This window comes from Olea europaea, chromosome 12, assembly GCF_002742605.1.
Source record: "Olea europaea var. sylvestris chromosome 12, O_europaea_v1, whole genome shotgun sequence".
Taxonomy (NCBI): Eukaryota; Viridiplantae; Streptophyta; class Magnoliopsida; order Lamiales; family Oleaceae; genus Olea; species Olea europaea.
The window spans coordinates 15,337,392-15,355,712 of record NC_036248.1 but is presented as its reverse complement, the minus strand read 5'-3'; the positions used below and the strand labels follow the sequence as shown (position 1 = coordinate 15,355,712).

Sequence of the window (18,321 nt, the reverse complement as noted above, 5' to 3'; positions counted from 1 at the left end):
GCTGGCCAAAGGATGAGATGGTTAATTATTAGGAGTGGATATTTTTGACCAAAGATGGGAGAATCATGCGTTCAGTATGCAAAGGGTTGTCTAGCATGCCAAAAGCATGTTCCAATACAAAGAGCGCCAGCACGAGAGATGGCACCTATTATCAAACCTTGACCGTTTAAGGGTTGGGCGATAGACCTAATAGGGAAGATTTATCCCCCATCATCCAAGCAACATACCTTTGTTATAATTGCGACTGCTTATTTCACTAAGTGGGTAGAAGTGGTACCTTTAAAAGAGATTACCCAAAAGAATGTCATAGAATTTATCCGTGATCACATCGTTTATAGATTTAAAATTCCACAAACTTTGATGGTAGATCACGGAACATCTTTAAATGGGGATCAAGTGAATAAATTCTTGAGCGAGTTTGGAGTTAAATTAGTGAACTTCACACCATATTACGCTCAATCCAACGGGTAAGCAGAAGCTTCTAATAAGATTCTAAAAAATATCACAAGGAAAATGATAGATGAAAATGTCAAAAATTGGCACGAATGTCTAAACAAGGCCTCATGGGCTTATAGGACGTCGCATCGGTCAAGTACAAAAATTACTCCTTTCCAACTTATTTATGGACAAGAAGCCGTTTTGCCTATGAAAATCAACGTGCAATCGATCAGAGTGTGTTTGCAATATAAGTTAAGTGGTGATGAATATACCAAATCACTAGTTCAAAACTTATTGGAGTTGGACGAATTAAAGTTGGACGTCCTAGATAGATTGCAAGTTCAAAAATGAAGAATGGCTAAATTTTATAATAAAAAAGTTATAGCCAAGTCGTTTAGCCTAGGCGAATTGGTTTGAAAAATAGTACTCCCCTTTGGATAGCAAAGATCCAAAGTATGGCAAGTGGTCGCCCAATTGGGAAGGACCATATAAAGTAAATAACGTGTTGCCTAATGGAGCCTATCATCTGGAAGATTTAGACGGCACCAAGCACATGAGGTTCATTAATGGCAAATATTTTAAAAAATATGTTCCTTCTTTATGGGAAAGTGAACAAATAAAAGTTTAATCAAATCGCGTTAAACGATCGTAGAGTAAAAAGGGCCATAGCGAAATACGTTCAAATAAATTTCTTTATTATCAAACGTTCATTACAAAGCTGCAAAATACAAGATGCTAAATGCTCTATAAACTACAATTAAGAGCAAACTAATCTCCCGGTCGATCGCCGAGTAAGAGGGTGTACTGGCCTTGATCGCCATCCTGATCGCACTGCTGCAAAGGCAAGCAAAGAGGCCGAGAAGCACTCTCAGCAAGCAGAAGGGAAGATGAAGCGCCTTCACATCGCCTTCCTAAATGCATCGCTGCAATGACGGGCAAAGAGGCTGAGAAGCACTCTCAGCAAGCAAGGTGGCTTGCAGGCGTCCTCAAAAATTGTCTTTCATCATCGAACTCCTTGTAAGGAACATGGAGACGATGGGAAGAACTTTGCGGGCCAAAGAATATTTTCTATATCTCCCATACCAAATGTGACATCAAGAAAGATGGCAAAATGGGCGGATCAAATGATCCATTTCCATGGAAGATGAAGGTTTTGGATCGATTGTTAAAATGCCAAATAATGGCAGCAAATTGATTTTGAAGAAGAAAATGGAAGTGAAAATGATAAGTGTGGAATATAAATGCATTTATAGAGGCATGAAGGTGAACATACAGAATATGAACAGCCACATTCGTGCCTAGTAACTAGAATCAAATGGCCCGAAATTTTAGGGAAAGAGACGGAAATACCAAGAGAAAATGTGCGTGAATCTTAGCATAAAGCAGTTAAATGTTTGGGGGGTTGACGATTAAAGACAACGTCAATAAATACACAAGAAAACTAGTTAATCGTTCATTAATGATAATGGTTGCTGGTATGTTCAGAATTCAGTACAAGGTTACAAGGGGAAAATTAATATGAAATTACAAAAATAAAAGTTAAGGCATTAGATGTCTTAATTACAAATCGCCCCAGACTGAACGAATTCTTTCCCTAAGTCTCCCACAATTCTCGCTCTGCTGAGAAGAAATGACATTCAATTCGGCCACAAAATCATCATCAACCTCCAGCTTCTTGTACTGCTCGACCAAAGACTTGGTTCGCTCAATTCCTTGGGAGGCATTACGTTTTTTGGCGGCATTACGTTTTTTGGCAGCAATTCTCACCTTGCAGTCGTCCATCTTTGCTTGAAGCTCCTTCATCTGTGCAACCAAATTGGTCATCAAAGAGTCTTCAATCATGACTTCAGAAGAGATTTCTTTCAATTCGTCCTCAGCTTTGTTGATCTCCAGAAGCAAAGATTCTCTTTCAAATATAGCGCGAAGATATTGAATACTTTTGGCCTTCAGTTCAACATTTTTGGCCAGCAAGGAAAGAACCTCGAAGTGGACAACTTTCAACGTCGCTTTAAAATCAACAGAAAGATTGAGCGACGGAAGTGTCAGTGCTTGCTCCAATTTCGCATTCAAATGCTCAAGCTTATTCTTATATTTGGCAGCACTAGCCCGACCGATGTCCATATCCATAAAGGACACATACTCAAATATCGACTGCTTGAGGAACTTCATATCTTCCTCTGAAGAAGCAGAATGACGACTGGTTGAAGCAGGGCAAGACGTCTTGACTTGCCCCCAGGAAGTGAACAAGTTTTGGATGGAACGCACAATCTTATCAGTATCCTGCAAAGAAAGTTGCCAACATTGAAGGTTTTCACTACAATAAACAAAGTGGAAGTAAAAGTGAAGCAGAGATTACTTCATCAACAATCTTGAGAGGTGGCATATCCCCAGCCAAATCTACCACCTGTAGCTCCACCACTTGTGAAGACTTCCCCTTGTCTGAGCGAGAAGACTTTGCCACAATGGGCAAACCAATGGGAGCATCTGCGAAAATCAAAAAGCAATAAATCAAAAACCAATAGCACAAACAAAGGCAAAACTTAAAAAAATGTATTACTTTCTAGTTCAACATTTAGGGGGCTGACGCCCTGGAAAGAAGGTGGCTCATCCATTGGTTGTGATGAGGATTCCGGGACTTAAGGTTTTTCTTTAAGCGTAGTCCCTTCATCAGCTGGTTTGGATGAAGCAGTCTCAGCAGAGGGTAATGGAGCAGGAGCTGCCAACACTAAAGCCTTCGAAGGAGAGGCTGAGCTTTTCTGAGAATCCGAATAAACTATCAGCACATAGAAAAATTTCAAGTATAGAAAGGTATGCTTATGAGTAAACTAATTTAATTACCTTTCTCCTGACAATGAGAGGAGTTTCATCATTATCATTCTCCAAAATGGAAGATGCTGAGGCTGACTGTTTGCGGCTTGGGATACTTTTAGATGCAGTAGGCTTGGTAGGAAGGGAAGTAGATGGACGAACAGATTGTTTAGCACGAGTAGAAGAGGAAGGACTCCTAATGGACACAGGGGTGACCAAAAGAGGGGAAGTGGAAGAAATGTCCGACTGATCCAGTGAATGGAAAGCGCGATTGACATCAGTTGCAAACAATCTGCGCTACATTGATGGCCAGAATTGTTCAAAAAGGGGATGCGTGGCATGGCTAGGATTGAAAGGAACTAATGAAAAGTTATTCGTCAAAAGAATATTGTGACCATTTATAGCTTCTGCCTCTGCCTTATTTATGGTGTAGAAGCAATCTATCAAATTTCTTGAATAATAAGGAGGAACAGGTCAAGTTTGGCCGAAACCAAGTTGACGAGCAAAAAATTGGGGAGTATATATTTCAACCCCAGCTTTGGCATTAGTTCCAATCAAAATATCATGGAACAACTCCCTCCCTGTCAAAAACTGAACCCAAACAAGCAGAGAGGTGCTCACATTGTCCAGGGTAGATGGGGGATGCACATAATCAGAAGTTAAAAAGGAAGGAAAAGGAAAGAATGAATGAATTGAAATCAAAGTATAAAAGAATGAAAAATATCCTTTTTGGACATATGTACAGGGCTCAGTGGGTCAATAGCTAGCCCATAGTAACTAGCAGAATGAAGGGAAAGGGATAGAGCACCAAGTGATGGAAAATAGGCTCTCAACCACATTTGAGTGAACCAAAGAGGTCCACTGCCAATGGGAGATGCACCATTCTTCAATTGGAATTGGAGAGAAGCCATGCCTCTATAGAGGGCGGCCAAAAAGAAAGAACACAAATTCATAGGCCTACCACGCGCCAATTCGTGCGCTATGGGTAAATAGCTCATAGAAGGTTTCAGGCTTGGCACACACAGAATATATTTACAAAGTCAAATCTGAAGAAAGGCCACACGCTCAGCATGAGAAGGCTCAGCGCTCGAGTGATTATAATAGCCTTGCGGGCTTGAATAGGACTCGGTAAGTTTTTTGTCAAATTTTGGAGCGATACCAGAAATCAAAATACCAGGGAAAATGGTATCGCTCAAAGGTGGCAAATTTACTAAGGCCCCAACATCCGTTAAAGTAATGGACATGGGACCAAGAGGGAAAATAAAAGTATTATACTCAAAGGACCAAAAACTTAATGCAATAGGGAAAAACGCTGAATCAAAAATAGGGGGTTGAAGAGAGATTTCTAGCAAATCAGAAATCCTAGCATTATCAAAAAATACCTTGGTAGGACCATGGTCCACAAGGTGAGCATGCCATCTACGGAAAACAACATCAGATATAGGCCAAGTACGAATACCTCTTTCGCGAAGCGGCCTCAGCGGCAAAGAGTTTAGAAATAGAGGGCCTTGAGTACAAGGGAACAGCTGGCCCACCGCCACTTGTCCGACGGCCTCAGTGTTATTGAATGAGAGACCTAGATAGAACTCGTTGAGTTCGGCATTGGCTGGTGCAAGAAAGTTAGGAGTTATATATGGCCGAGTGAGGAGTTTCTGAAAGTCTTCGAAACTGAAAGAGTCACTAGATTGGGATTGTGAAGTAGCCATTAGGAACGAAATAAAGTTTTGTTGAAGTTTGCTCGAGAAACATAGCAGAGAAGCAAGAAGATGAACAGTAATATTGCGAGAGAGAAGCGCGAAGCAATGATGCTTAATTTAGTAGTGCGATGAAATGACGTGTATTTGGGGGTTTTAAGGGTTTGCAACGTCGCACCTTTTCAAGTTATGGACGAAAATAATGATTGAAATTCTTGGAAATTTCAAATGTTGCTGGGAAACACAAAGTGAATATGGTAAAAATTAATAATTGATATTAATTTTGCCATATTGGGGGGTAATTGTTGACATGCTAAAAGTGCAGCACAATTCAAATAGCCTAAAGAATGAAGCCCAACTGGACAATTCAGGATAAAGGCTAAAATAGGGTTATTAATGAATGCAGTGGAAGCTCACGAACGCGGTAACACCATCGCCTAAACTTACAAGACGCCCAGGATCTGAGCGAATGAAGTGCATTGGAGTTGCCCAAAGTTATGACCCTGTTCTCGTCCAAACTTTCGAATCGCCCAGGATCTTAGCAAACATGAGATATTATGGTTATCCAAAGGTGCAATTATCGAAACAGTTATAGGCTAATCTTATCACGTTCCACGATTCAAGGATGTTCAGTTGAGGACGGTTGAACGACAAAGAGTAATGACAGCAGTTAGAGACGACAGTTCCACGATAAGTTGGCCACCATGAAGAAAGTGGGCAGTTATAAAGCAATTAAGCGGTTTCTAAGCGGTTGATCACAAAGAGAGCATCAAAGGAATATAAAAGGAAGAAAAGACATAGAGTAAAGGACCTCGAATCAAATACTCTCAAACAGAGAATATGTAATTCCAATTTCTTAGTTTAGACTTAAAAAATTTATTTTCAGTACTCGTGTACTTGCGCCCCTTGGAGGCATTTCTGTTTAAATTCCAATTGTAAAGTTATTGCCAATAAAACACTCCTTTTTGGGACTTTGTCTCAAGAGGGTTGTCCCATATACAATCGTCCGACCTCTTTTTAATTGTTAGTGACTACCCGCGCGAAACAATTTTAGAAAAAGTTTAGTTGGAATATTATATGAAAATGGACTGTCATATGTGTGATACCTACTTTTGTAGCGTTCATCACCTTTTTTTCGCAGACTTTGAAACTTTACACGATAGCGTTCATCACCTTTTTTAGTCCCCAATTTTTGAAATGGAAATGGATGGAATAGTATTTTTCTAAAAAATGAGCGATTGAAAGAGAAGAATTTTTTTTTCGATTTACGTGTAATATTATTTTATAGAAGATTGTATGATTGGAAATAGCAAGAGAAATGTGAAATGTAATTTAATAAGAACCAAACGAGGGCTAAGATGAATTCGTAACATGAAAGTAATTGATTACCTAGACATAGATTCATCAGTGCAAAAGGCACGGGTCCTTCACTCCATACTGTCCACATAAAGAACGCCCGTTTGATCCCATTAAATTTCATTTCATTTTTCTCTTTTATTTTCAATCGCATAATCATCCATAAAATAATATTACACGTAAATAAAAAAGATTTCTTTATTTTTCAACTACTCATTTTTCAAAAAAATACTATTTCATCAATTTTCATTTCAAAAAATGAGGTCAAAAAACTTCTATCATGAAGTCAAATATGGCACTTTCTGGAGAATACTAATTAGTCTTTGAATTTTAAACCAAATATTTTGTTTAATTTCTTGATGTCCTAATTATTCAACTGGACTGCACCAATCGTTAGAAGTGGGCTAAAGTCAATAGTTCCCACTAGCCTATGTATTCTTTAGCCCATTTCTTGGGCTAATGACGAAGAAACTGTGTTACATGTGTGTGCGCACTAACAGTCAATTTTTTTTTTTTCTCCATGGGATTACTTCTAAATATTAAAGACTTGATATTATTCTAACCTTATAAAGTCAATGGAGGTTCTACACCGAATAGAAAAGTAGTTTTCAAGCCTCTCAGTTCCAAAAAATAAATTGCATCGATTGCCTCTTCCAACTTAGCCCATAAACATATCATTTTTATGTTTACAAGGGGAATCCCATATCTTCAAAAAAAAAAAAAAAAAAATTAATTTCTTCAACACATCTATAATTATCATTCGTTTATTACCCACATTATTTTGTAGGATCCACAATTGTACCTCTTAAAAAATTACAAATAATTTTGGATCATGCTTGAGGTATAACGTAGGGACAAACCCTACCAAGCTGTGACCTATTGCGAGCGTCGATAGGGTTTCTGAACCCCTGGTAAGACGGCAAAAATCCAATAATATTAGGAGCCATTGTTCGTCTTTCATTCCATTTTCTTTCTATTCTACTTTTTCTATTCAGTTAAAATAAAAAATTGTTCGTTCAAAATTATTTTTCATTATTATTCATATATTTTATGGTGCCCACAATTATCCCTCCTAAAAATTATTAATAAATTACTGATAATTTTATCCCCGAGAGGGGCTAAGATTCTTACATAATTTGCACTTCTATGCAATGATGTCATTCATATTAAGAGTCTGTTTGGGAGTGACTTTGAGAATTGATTTTTAGAACGTTAGGAGAAAAGTGGAATCCACCTGTGAGAGAAGAAGTCAAATATGACGACTGTAATAGTAAAATAACGGTTAAAAAATTAATTTTTTGGATGAAAAATAGCTCCCAAACATGGCCTAAAGAAATAACCTGACATAGAATCATTAAGAGCTAGCAAGAAATGTAATGCAAAATTACAATATGGTCTGTCCGACTTATAAGTCACTTATTTTTTTCTGGCCTATTGAACAAAAAAGCCCGGAAAAAAAAAATAAAAAAAAAAAAAAACAATCTAGAGACCTAAAGCAATGGATTCGTAACTAATCAAAACATTCGGATACAAAGAAAACATAACTTTGTATATGTGTGTTTTAATCGTATGAGTAGTACAATCAACATTCAATTTAAGATCTTCAAAAATCAACTTGTTCCTTCCCATCTAAATATGGTAGACTTTGGTCACAAGTGCAATACATTTCACCTTGCTATGCCAAGTAGTGCCTCGACTCTCCTTTTTAATCCAATGCGCTTTGAATTGTAGACATAGATCGCTTGAGACCCACCCATGTACGTATATTATCCCAAACTGATCGGCTGAAAAAACATTCAAAAAACAAGTGCGCCAAAGATTCACCCGTAAGTGTACAAAAGCTACATCGGTTGTCTATCTCGAACTTGGTCTTTGGATGTACTTTACATGTATTGCTTTTTTCACTCAGAGAAGAAAATGTTGAATTTCACCCCGCTTTAAATGAAAACTTATGCTTCATACAACTTATGGTAATTATGAGATACTTTCGAACTATAACTCCCAGAAACAAAAAGATATGCAGATGAAGGCAGATACAGCTAAGAGACTCATGGAAATATTCATCAACTCATCAAGTAGTTTCCACCTAAGAATCCATCCCCTCACATGGAAACCGATTCATTTCAAATAAATTATATTTTATTCGAAATAGATCCCTTCACGTGAGAGGTTGGAACGCTCTGATGTATATGTAGCATCATCCCTAAAAGAATATGTACTTAAAATGTAAATAAAAGTCGTAAGTATTATGAAATGTGTAGATAAAAATAGATTTCATCGAACTTAAAAGCAATTCTAAGCTCTAACTAACGTGTGAAAAAGTTGCTCTGCAATTTCCACATAATCTTTCTAATAACATTGTCCCTAAGCTTTTCAATTTGGTTGTTCCTTACCTTTTAATTTTTGTAGCATCATTGGTTCTTTTAAAATATCGAAGGCCACGAGGCTTAGATTGCAGTTTTACTTAGCTCAAGTAACTCCATTCCTTAAAAAATTATTTTTTTAAACTCATTTTTAATCACGTATTTTTTCATAAAATAATTTTACACGAAAATTTAAAAATATTTCATATTTTTTTAACCACACATTTTTTAAAAAAATAATCACAATTTCAAAATTTATTAAATCAAAAAATAGAGCTTTAACAATCATTTAGCGCATGTTTGGTAATAATTATGAGAATTGATTTTTTTACTTTTAGATAGAACAGTGGGTTCTATCTATGAGTGAAAAGTCAAAGATGACAGTTTAAATAGTGAAATAACGATAAAAAATTTGATTTTTTGAGGTGAAAAAATTATTACTAAACGGAGGCTTAATATTTCTATGGTGAATGACAAGTTATTTTTTGATATTACAACTATAAGATAGCATCTAAAAGTACAAATGTCGTGGCAATAAAGAATTCACTTTTGTCGATATAATCATCCCAAACCTCGTAAGATTATATATATGATCAAATGGTTTATGGAAGCTACAAAATGTCAAAATTATAAGATGGTTAAATCATAATGTAAAGCTAGTTCGAGCACTAAGACGCAACTATAGTACTAAGCCGGGATTAATTGTGCAATTTATTTAATTGACCAAGTCCCAGGTCTCATTCTTGAGGTTGAATTTGAAAATTGAAGTGTGAAATGAAAGTGTTAGGTAGTCTTCCATTTTTGTTGACTAAGGTACGAATATTAATGTTATTTTTATTGGTAAATACCTACAAAGTGGACAGAATGATCGTCGTGATTCCTCCTAAACTTATATATAATAATTATAAAAGAGTTGAACAAATTGTTGAAAAGTGCTAAACATTAATTCCAAATCATCCATAACAATTAACAACACAATACCTACCATTAAAGCAAGTAAAAATATATGATTCATTTTCATCTTGAAAGATACGCAACAAAATTTACCACGATGAAGAAGAACGAAATTATTGCGAACTCTCCATCCCTATCCGCTTTCTCTACCTTGAAAAAAGATGTTTGATCTATATCCCCTAAACGAGGAAATTTTAGATTAACCTAATGCAAGCAAAAATTTCAAAATATTAGGTCAATCTTTTTCCTTTTGATCGAGAGAGAAAATGATGATTCAATTAAATTTGACATAGTTATTATCGTCTCGACGTGCTTTAATCATAATTTATGCAATCATTAAATGCTCAAATATCTTTATTTTTATTTTACTTAAATTTGATTACAAAGTAAATTGATCCAAAGGGCACTAAGGATTCGTTTGACATGACATTTAAAAGGTCGAAAGAACTTTTTAATATTTATTTTTGAATACATTAAGTTAACTTTTTATAAAAGCTAATTTAAAAATTAATTACGTTTTTTCAAAAAAAGAAAAACCATAAGAAATGAAAGCAAAAGCAGATACTCTGTCAAATATACTTTAATATCGGTTCGAAAAACATTCTTTTAGTTACTTTAAATTTTCTTATATTTCGTTTTATTTTTGTTCAAAATTTTTTTTGGACAGATCTATTTTCCAACTTGAACCGCACGGGACGTGACCCCAAAAAAAGGAGCTTATTTACTGTGCACGAATACCTCGCGTTGACGTCAATACCGGAATACCATGTGTCGGCAATAAAGAACTATGATTGATTTCACACAACACGTTTTTTAAAGGCTTCTTTCACGCTTTTGAAACAATCTTGCCTTCTAATCAAACTTCTGCAGAAAGCCAGTACCGAGACTCTTTCAATTAATTTATTTTGGATAAAAATATTTGCACAAAATTTTGTTGACAAAATGATGCGCTTACTCTCCCAAAATTAACGGATCCACGTGAATTTGAAAAATGTCGGCGTGTGGTATCCACCCCCATTGTGAGTAGTGAGTAAGGAAATTTGTAAAAAAAAATTTGTACATGTAGCATGATCTATTTATTTTTACTAGGCTCATTCAATCTATCCTACAAGTGTTCTTTTTTTCTTTTTAACAAGTGATTGAAAAAGAAAGAAAAAATTTCGATTTACGTGTAATATTATTTTATATAAAATAGTATAATTGAAAATAAGAAAGAGAAGAATGAAATATAATGAAATTCAAACAGGAGCTAAGTATAATAAGTTCTTAGGTAAGAAAAAAGAGTTGTTATTAAGTCCATATTTGACAACTTTTAAAATTGACTTATGCTATATGTACAGAAGAGGGGTTCACGGAACCCTTCAAATCAGACATATTGGGTGGATTCCACCGTAATTAAAATATTACCAAAAAAATACTACCCACCTCACACCACCATGTACATCTCTTTCTAAATATTTAAATTGATTCTTACAGTATCATTCTCCACCACACATTCACATAATAAAATATTATATATACAAATCAATTAAGTTTTTTACTTTTTAACCACACATTCTACAAAAAATATTATTCAAAACTCTTTAATTCTTAAAATAATGGATGACAAACAAGACCTAAGTAAATTTTATTTAGAACTATAATAGATTTTCCATGTTTCTCATTATAAGTGGAAAAAAAAAATTTACTTCTTTTAATATTAAGGTAGAAGTTACTTTAAAAAAAAAAGTAATTTAAATTTTTTGATTTTTATTTTATAATTCCACTTATAAGTAAGTGTACTAAAATATGTTACTAAATTCTATTTTTAACCTATTTAATTTATACATAAAATTTAAAAATTAGAGTTGGTTCAAGGTGGGACGTACGAATCAACTCTCTAATGTGTGACATTAGTTAGCCCACGAAGATATGTTACTCTTTTTTAATTTAACATGAACGAGTGTTACACGTTATTTTTTTTATTTTTTTTAAATATAAGTATTAAAAAATAATATTTTTATATATTTGATAGTGCTTGTATGATGGTTGACAAAAAATAGTTTTGGGTCCTTCGCATGCAGTCAAGTTCACACAACTAATTGTGGGTTTCGATCAAGAATTTTTAAATACATCACACGCGAAAGTTTTGAATAAATAGATAAGTAAAATTAGTTTTAAAAATTTTATTAAAAATAAATAAGAAACAAGCTTACCAAATTGAGCTTGGAACCAAGGGGTGGAATTTTAAATGAAAAAAATATAATGGAGGCGAGGGACAAATTAAAATCTTAATACTTAAAATTCTATATTTAAAAAATATATATATTTATCTCACCTATATTTTTTAGTTTTTATTACTAATTTACTAAATATCTAGTCCATAAAGTTCGATATAAACCGTTACTTATTTTTTACTTTTATTAACAAGTAAATTATTTATTAGAAAAACCACTTATTTATGAAAACTAGTGAAACGCACGTGCTATAGTATAGTTGGCTACTTAATAGGATGGATATACAAAAAAAAATAAAAAAATAGTTACATAAGATAAGCACCTGAATACACGAAGGATTAGAATTCCTTTCTGCATTGTAACACATTTCTTCATTAGAAACACAGCTCCAACTCCATCACTCATTTGGATAGAATTTCCTTAATATACAATATAGAAAAGTTAGTATTTGAAAATTCATAGTTTTTGAATTCAGGATTGCTAGAGAGAGAGATACCTGGACATCGTCTGATATCAAGAACTTCGTTAACGACCTTGGAAAGATCAAAACCCCCAAAAAAAAAATTATAATAATAATACACCAAAAGGAAGAACAAAATCCTAGATTACATGAAACACAACAACAAATTCCTACGTTCACTAATCATACATTCATATTTACAGAATAACTCAACCAAGGCCGTAATTGAGATTTTGAGACCTAAGCCGAACTTTTAAGTTGGCATTTATGTAATTGTCTTTTGTTCATTCAATCCCTAGAGGCAGCTTAAAAAACGCCTCCCCTTAAAAGCTTAAGCTTAGAAAGGAGCCATAATTATTTATTAATATATAGGATTCATTAATAAGGTGGAGTAAATCTAAACAATGTAAGATGTTCAGAAAAGGTCCAAAAAAAAAATGATTTTAAAAAATCACAGAGGAAGCAGTCTAAGCATTTTTCAGGTTTTACCAGTGCATATGATAGGGATTTTAGATCAAATTTGGCTGTTATTACACCGTGGCCAGCTTTCCTTGCACACTGTGACTGCAATACAAATAGCCTTGTATCATTTACAAACAATCATCAAATTTGGGTTCAAAAATAACTTTGGCATCCTAGATAGAAATCAACCGACTAAATAAGAATTAGGATAAAATTATCTATAACCAATCAAATTTTAAAAAAAATGCAGGAAATGTTTACAGTCTTATTATACTGACATTTTATTGAACAGAAGTACTACATTCTATATAGAAAATCACTCTCTTCATCATCTCAGTAAAGAGAGCGTTTTCTTTTGCATAATTCTTTATAGCTCAAGTTATTTCTTGAAAAAGCCTCCAAAAATATTGTTACAACTTCTATTGGGGGACAAGCTTCGAGCATGGTAGTGGAATATCTATCACTATCATACATCTTCCTCCGGATTTCCAAAAGTGGAATATGTTCCTAAGGAAAGTCTAGATAGGCCATCAATTCGTATATTGATGGACATCCAAAAGTGGAATATGTTCCTAAGGAAAATCTAAACAGGCCATACTTGCAATCGACTGGAAAAAAAAAAAATCCGACCTTGGTGCATAAATAAAGTGAAGTTCATGATTTCTAATCAATACAATATTATTTAACTTTAGTTACAAAATACAACGGAACTTGATCCAGCAAGAAAAAAACATGGATTGAGGTAACTGGATTATAAACACCTTGATAGTTTTGCGACTCAATTTTTAGTAAAAAACAGGTAGACAATATGGTCTTTAAATGAGATATCAAAGCACATTAAAAGCTACAGCGGTACTCAACTTATGATAAGGAACTGTATGCAGTGGTCCGGGCTTTGCGCTATTGGCGCCACTATTTGTTACCCCAGGAATTTGTCCTTTATTCGAATCACGAGGCCCTCTATTACCTCAACTCCCAGAAAAGATTAAGTTCTAGACATGGTCGTTGGGTCGAATATTTGCAAGCCTATTCATTTTAAAACACAAGAAGGGCGTAGAGAACCAAGCAGTTGATGCGTTAAGTCGTCGTGTCTCCCTTTTGTCGATCACGAGTGTCAAGGTCATCGATTTTGAAAGACTTTAGGAGGATTACGAGGCGTGTCCCGATTTTAAAGATATCTTTCTTGATTTACAAAGAGGACATTCAGGCGCAACAGATGGCTTTCGACTTGAGGAAGGTTATCTCTTTAGAGCCAATAAATTGTGCATCCCTCGAACTTTAGTGCGAGATTTCATCGTGTGGGATATTCATGCGGGAGGGTTAGCTGGTCATTTTGAACGTGATAAGACCATAGAAGAAGTTGAACGTCAATTCTATTGGCCTAACTTGAAGAAAGACGTGGCTAAGATTGTTAGTACTTATAACACTTGTCAATTGAGTAAGCAGAAGAAGTAGAACACAGGTCTATACACCCCTCTCCCTGTCCCTAATTGTCCTTGGCAAGATGTTAGTATGGATTTTGTGTTAGGATTTCCACGCACCCCAAAGAAGCATGACTCTATTTTTGTGGTTGTCGATCGCTTCTCAAAGATGGCTCATTTTATCCCTGTAATAAGACGTCGGATACGTCCAAGGTTACCCTGTTATTCTTTAATGAAATTGTCAAATTGTATGGGCTTCCCAAGGCCATCGTGTCTGATAAGGACGTTCGTTTCACTAGCCATTTTTGGAGAACTTTGTGGCACAAGATGGGTACCAAATTAAAATTTTCTACGGCCTACCACCCTCAGACTGACGGTTAAACTGAAGTAGTTAATCGAAGTCTTGGTAACCTATTACGTTCTCTGGTCCGGAAAAACCTTCAAAATTGGGATTTGATCCTTCCTGTAGCTCAAATTGCGTATAATAGCTCCATAAATCGTTCATTAGATATGAGTCCATTTGAAGCCGTTCATGGGTACAAGCCTAGAAAACCACTAGATCTCATCCCTGTGTCCCCACAGGCTAAAGTGTCAGTATCAGCCGAAGCATTTGCACATCATCTTCGTGACTTGCATATTGAGATCAATAAACAACTTGAAGCGAGTAATGCAAAATATAAACTCCAAGCTGATTTACACAAACGACATGTTGAGTTTAACATTGGAGATTACATTATGGTTCGCATTAGGCCAGAGCGGTGTCTACATGGACCCGCCTCTAAATTGCAAGCTCGTAGTGCTGGTTCTTTTAAAATTTTAAAGTAGGTTGGTCCAAATGCATATATTGTTGACATTCCACCACACCTTGGTTACCACTCTACTTTCAATGTTGAGGACCTTGTAGCTTATAAAGGCCATTTCATTCCCTCAGATGATCTTCTGTCATCTCCTTTTGTGGACCTTGATCGTGATTCTTTGGCCCCTTCTAACCCACTACCACCTCTCACAGCACACAAAAAAAAAATTGATGCTATTTTAGATGAAAAAACTGTGTTCACTAATGATGAAGAGGTTCAGAACTTCCTTGTTGGTTGGGTTGGTCGACCAGATTGTGATTGTGCATGGATATCTAGGGAGACACTACAGTAATTGGATCCAGATTTGTTAGAGTTTTATCGGAATCAGCAGGATCTTCATTGGCCCGGATCGCCTCCCGTCCACCCGAGAGGAGTTGGTGAGGACACCAGGTTCAGACCGCCACTGACGCATTTCTACAGACGCCGGAAGAAGCTTGCCCAGCCACTCAGCCTATGGTTAGGAGATTGACGGATGCCTATGGTGATATAACCACTCGACAGGGTCGGGTTTTCTTTCCCACCCCGGGAGAATTGATGAGGACATCCCAATTTTAATTATTTTAGTTGGACTTTTATTTCTTAATTGAACTTAGGTTATGTCATTTTTATGGACTTGTGTATTAGGCTTGGCCCTAGGTTTGCAGTATTTCCAGTATTTAAAGCTATTCTACATTGTTATTTTTCAGTTGATGAATTTGATTAAATAATAAAGTTGGCTATAGCCGTTTTCCTCTCTTCTTCCCTCCGTCTCTGTTCTTCTTCTTCTCCCCCCTCCCTCATCTCTTCTTGTTATCTTTATCGAATTATTCACCCTGCATCAACTTTACAGGACAGAAGGAACAAAATTTTTAGCATGAAAAATCTTGTATTAAATTAGCACAGAACGACAATCTTTAGCATGAAAAATCTTCCGTTAAATGTTAAACAACATAGTTCATGATAAGAGTAGTTCAGTAGTTGTTGATTTTTTGGAAACGAATTTCACAGATAGCTGAAACTTGCACAACCATGTAAAATAGAAGCTCACAGGAAATTATGAGCCCATCCCCATTAGCCAATCTAACGAAATGAGTTGAGATGTATTACAGTATAAAAGATTTAATACCTGAAGAGTCTTTCCAAGTCCCATTTCATCAGCCAGCAGGACACGCATTCCATGCTGCAATATAAATCATTAAATCTAGAAAGGCCCAAATTATCAATCCTCAAATTGCAATAGCAGTTCACAATAAGCCAAAAGTCGAGGTCACCAAATTATCCAATTATGCATCAAATGAAAGCATCAACATATTTTAAGATAATGTGCTTACGTAGACAACTTCACATTGAAAAGGTAGAAGTTTTGATTCAATGAAAGTGGAAATCAAATCATACCGATCTAGTAAGGAGATTGAAGTAAATACATTTAAACATGACGGATGGCCCAATAAGAAGGTACAGAGAGGATTTGATGACTGAAAGGCAAGATAAGATGTCCACACCAATTGATATTGTAAAGAACATATTTAATTGGTTACAACCAATCCATTATATTTGCATAGAAGAATTACAAATATTTACACAAGGATTTGAATCTTTAAAAACATAGTTGTCCTATCCTACACGTAGTTAAACTAAATATGAGACAACAACTTGCTTCCAATTCAAAAAAATGATACATAGTTTGTGAAAGCTATCGATTTTAACATGATTTTAGGAAATTTATCAATTCTAATATTTCATATGTTGCAGGTATGATCCATCAACAAGTTCAGAAAGTTTTATATCTCATTGCATATCTAATTAGCTCACAAATTAACATCACAAAAAAAATACACAATTCAAGAAAGAAATCCAGAACTCAGAAGCACACAAAAGATTACTTCATTTGCTTTATTAAGGGTAGCAACCATTCAAGCGTTTTATACTTTTCAGTGTACAGCTTTTGACATTTCTAACGACTATATTTCTAGGAAATTAAGAGTTGAATTTATGACACTACTTGACTCATAGTTGTCTGATCGAAAAAAATTAGAGAACCAAGAATCTGTATAGACACATAAGCATATTTTCATTATTTGTCCCTTTCTGATGTATTCAAAAGGATTCTTCAACTACTTCATATTATCACATCCCACAATTAGTTAGTGGCACCTTTACATCATATATTATTAGTTCAACATAAACAAATAATTCAAAAAGCGGCAGCATATGAGCTAAGGAACTAATGATGGATTTAATCATAGCTTCACACCTTGAAAACAAGGTAATAGTCACTTATCGCTAGAATATCCTCTCGGCTCTTATTAAAAAGGAGTTCACGTGCAAGAAATGAGAAGTACCCCGCAAAAAAGTGAAAAACCGCTTTTAAATTCTTTTTGACACTGTAACAACAATATTAGATATTTGAAGTGGTTGCTTACGGACCGTGTCATTAAAGTCGTGCAAAATATCATGCTCTCTCAACAAATTATCAAGAGACTTCTCAACGCATGATGAATTCCTTTAAACTGAACTCATGAATGATTTAGGTTTTCTTGCAAATGGCATTGGGACCTTAAATTACCACCAAACTTCCAGACTCCATTTCCACCTCCTTGTTTCCACTCACTGTATGATTTCATGTCACAATCGTAATAAGTTAGAAGTCCACTTCATCCTATCCGTGTTGGTCATTTCAGGCAAGAGCACTTATTGTACAGTTTGGGGTTATTTAAGGTTCTTTAGCATGATACTATTATCTTCAGTTTTGCTTTCATATAGAAATAGATGAAAGAGGCCTCAAGTATCCTTTCCATATATAAACAGAAAATAATTAGAGATAATCATCATAGTGAAAAAGAATCATCACCTAGATATCAGCCACAGCCTCCAATTCACCAATCATACCCTAGCTAAAAAAGCAGAACCCATAACAAAGAAAAGGGTCCCCAAAATGACACATGCCAGCATCAACCCGTGCTCCTTTCCTTCCATTTCCTCCTATACACTCTCTCAACTACAAGAAGTACAAACACCAACTGGAAATAATAATAATTGACATTTATAATAATTAGTTAATCCAAAGATTCAAACCCTGAGCAAAAAGAAACGCGTAAAATGAAGTAAACCATTTCAAACCCCCATTCATACTGTTCACAATGAAGTAAATCAAAGATATGAAAGCTCGAGGAAAACAAAGTGGGTCTTCGCATAAGCATTAAATTACCTATTTCAGTGAAAATTGGTGCTTTTCTTCCGAGATCTCAGTGTTGTTTTTAATCCAACCTGCAACCACACAACAAAGGTTAATGAAGGATTAAATCAAATAAAT

General features: G+C 35.2%; 1 protein-coding gene across 1 annotated transcript; it reads right to left on the bottom strand.

Annotated features, from left to right (window-relative positions):
- Nucleotides 1-12,013: 12,013 nt before the first annotated feature.
- On the bottom strand, nucleotides 12,014-18,251 carry LOC111405844. Its single transcript, XM_023034911.1, has 6 exons — nucleotides 18,217-18,251; nucleotides 17,263-17,351; nucleotides 16,135-16,188; nucleotides 12,779-12,853; nucleotides 12,326-12,362; nucleotides 12,014-12,248 (listed from the first exon to the last, which is right to left on the bottom strand). Exons 3-6 carry the CDS (start codon nucleotides 16,180-16,182, stop codon nucleotides 12,097-12,099), a joined length of 312 nt encoding a protein of 103 aa, XP_022890679.1. The 5' UTR covers nucleotides 16,183-16,188; nucleotides 17,263-17,351; nucleotides 18,217-18,251; the 3' UTR covers nucleotides 12,014-12,096.
- Between the last annotated feature and the right edge of the window lie 70 nt (nucleotides 18,252-18,321).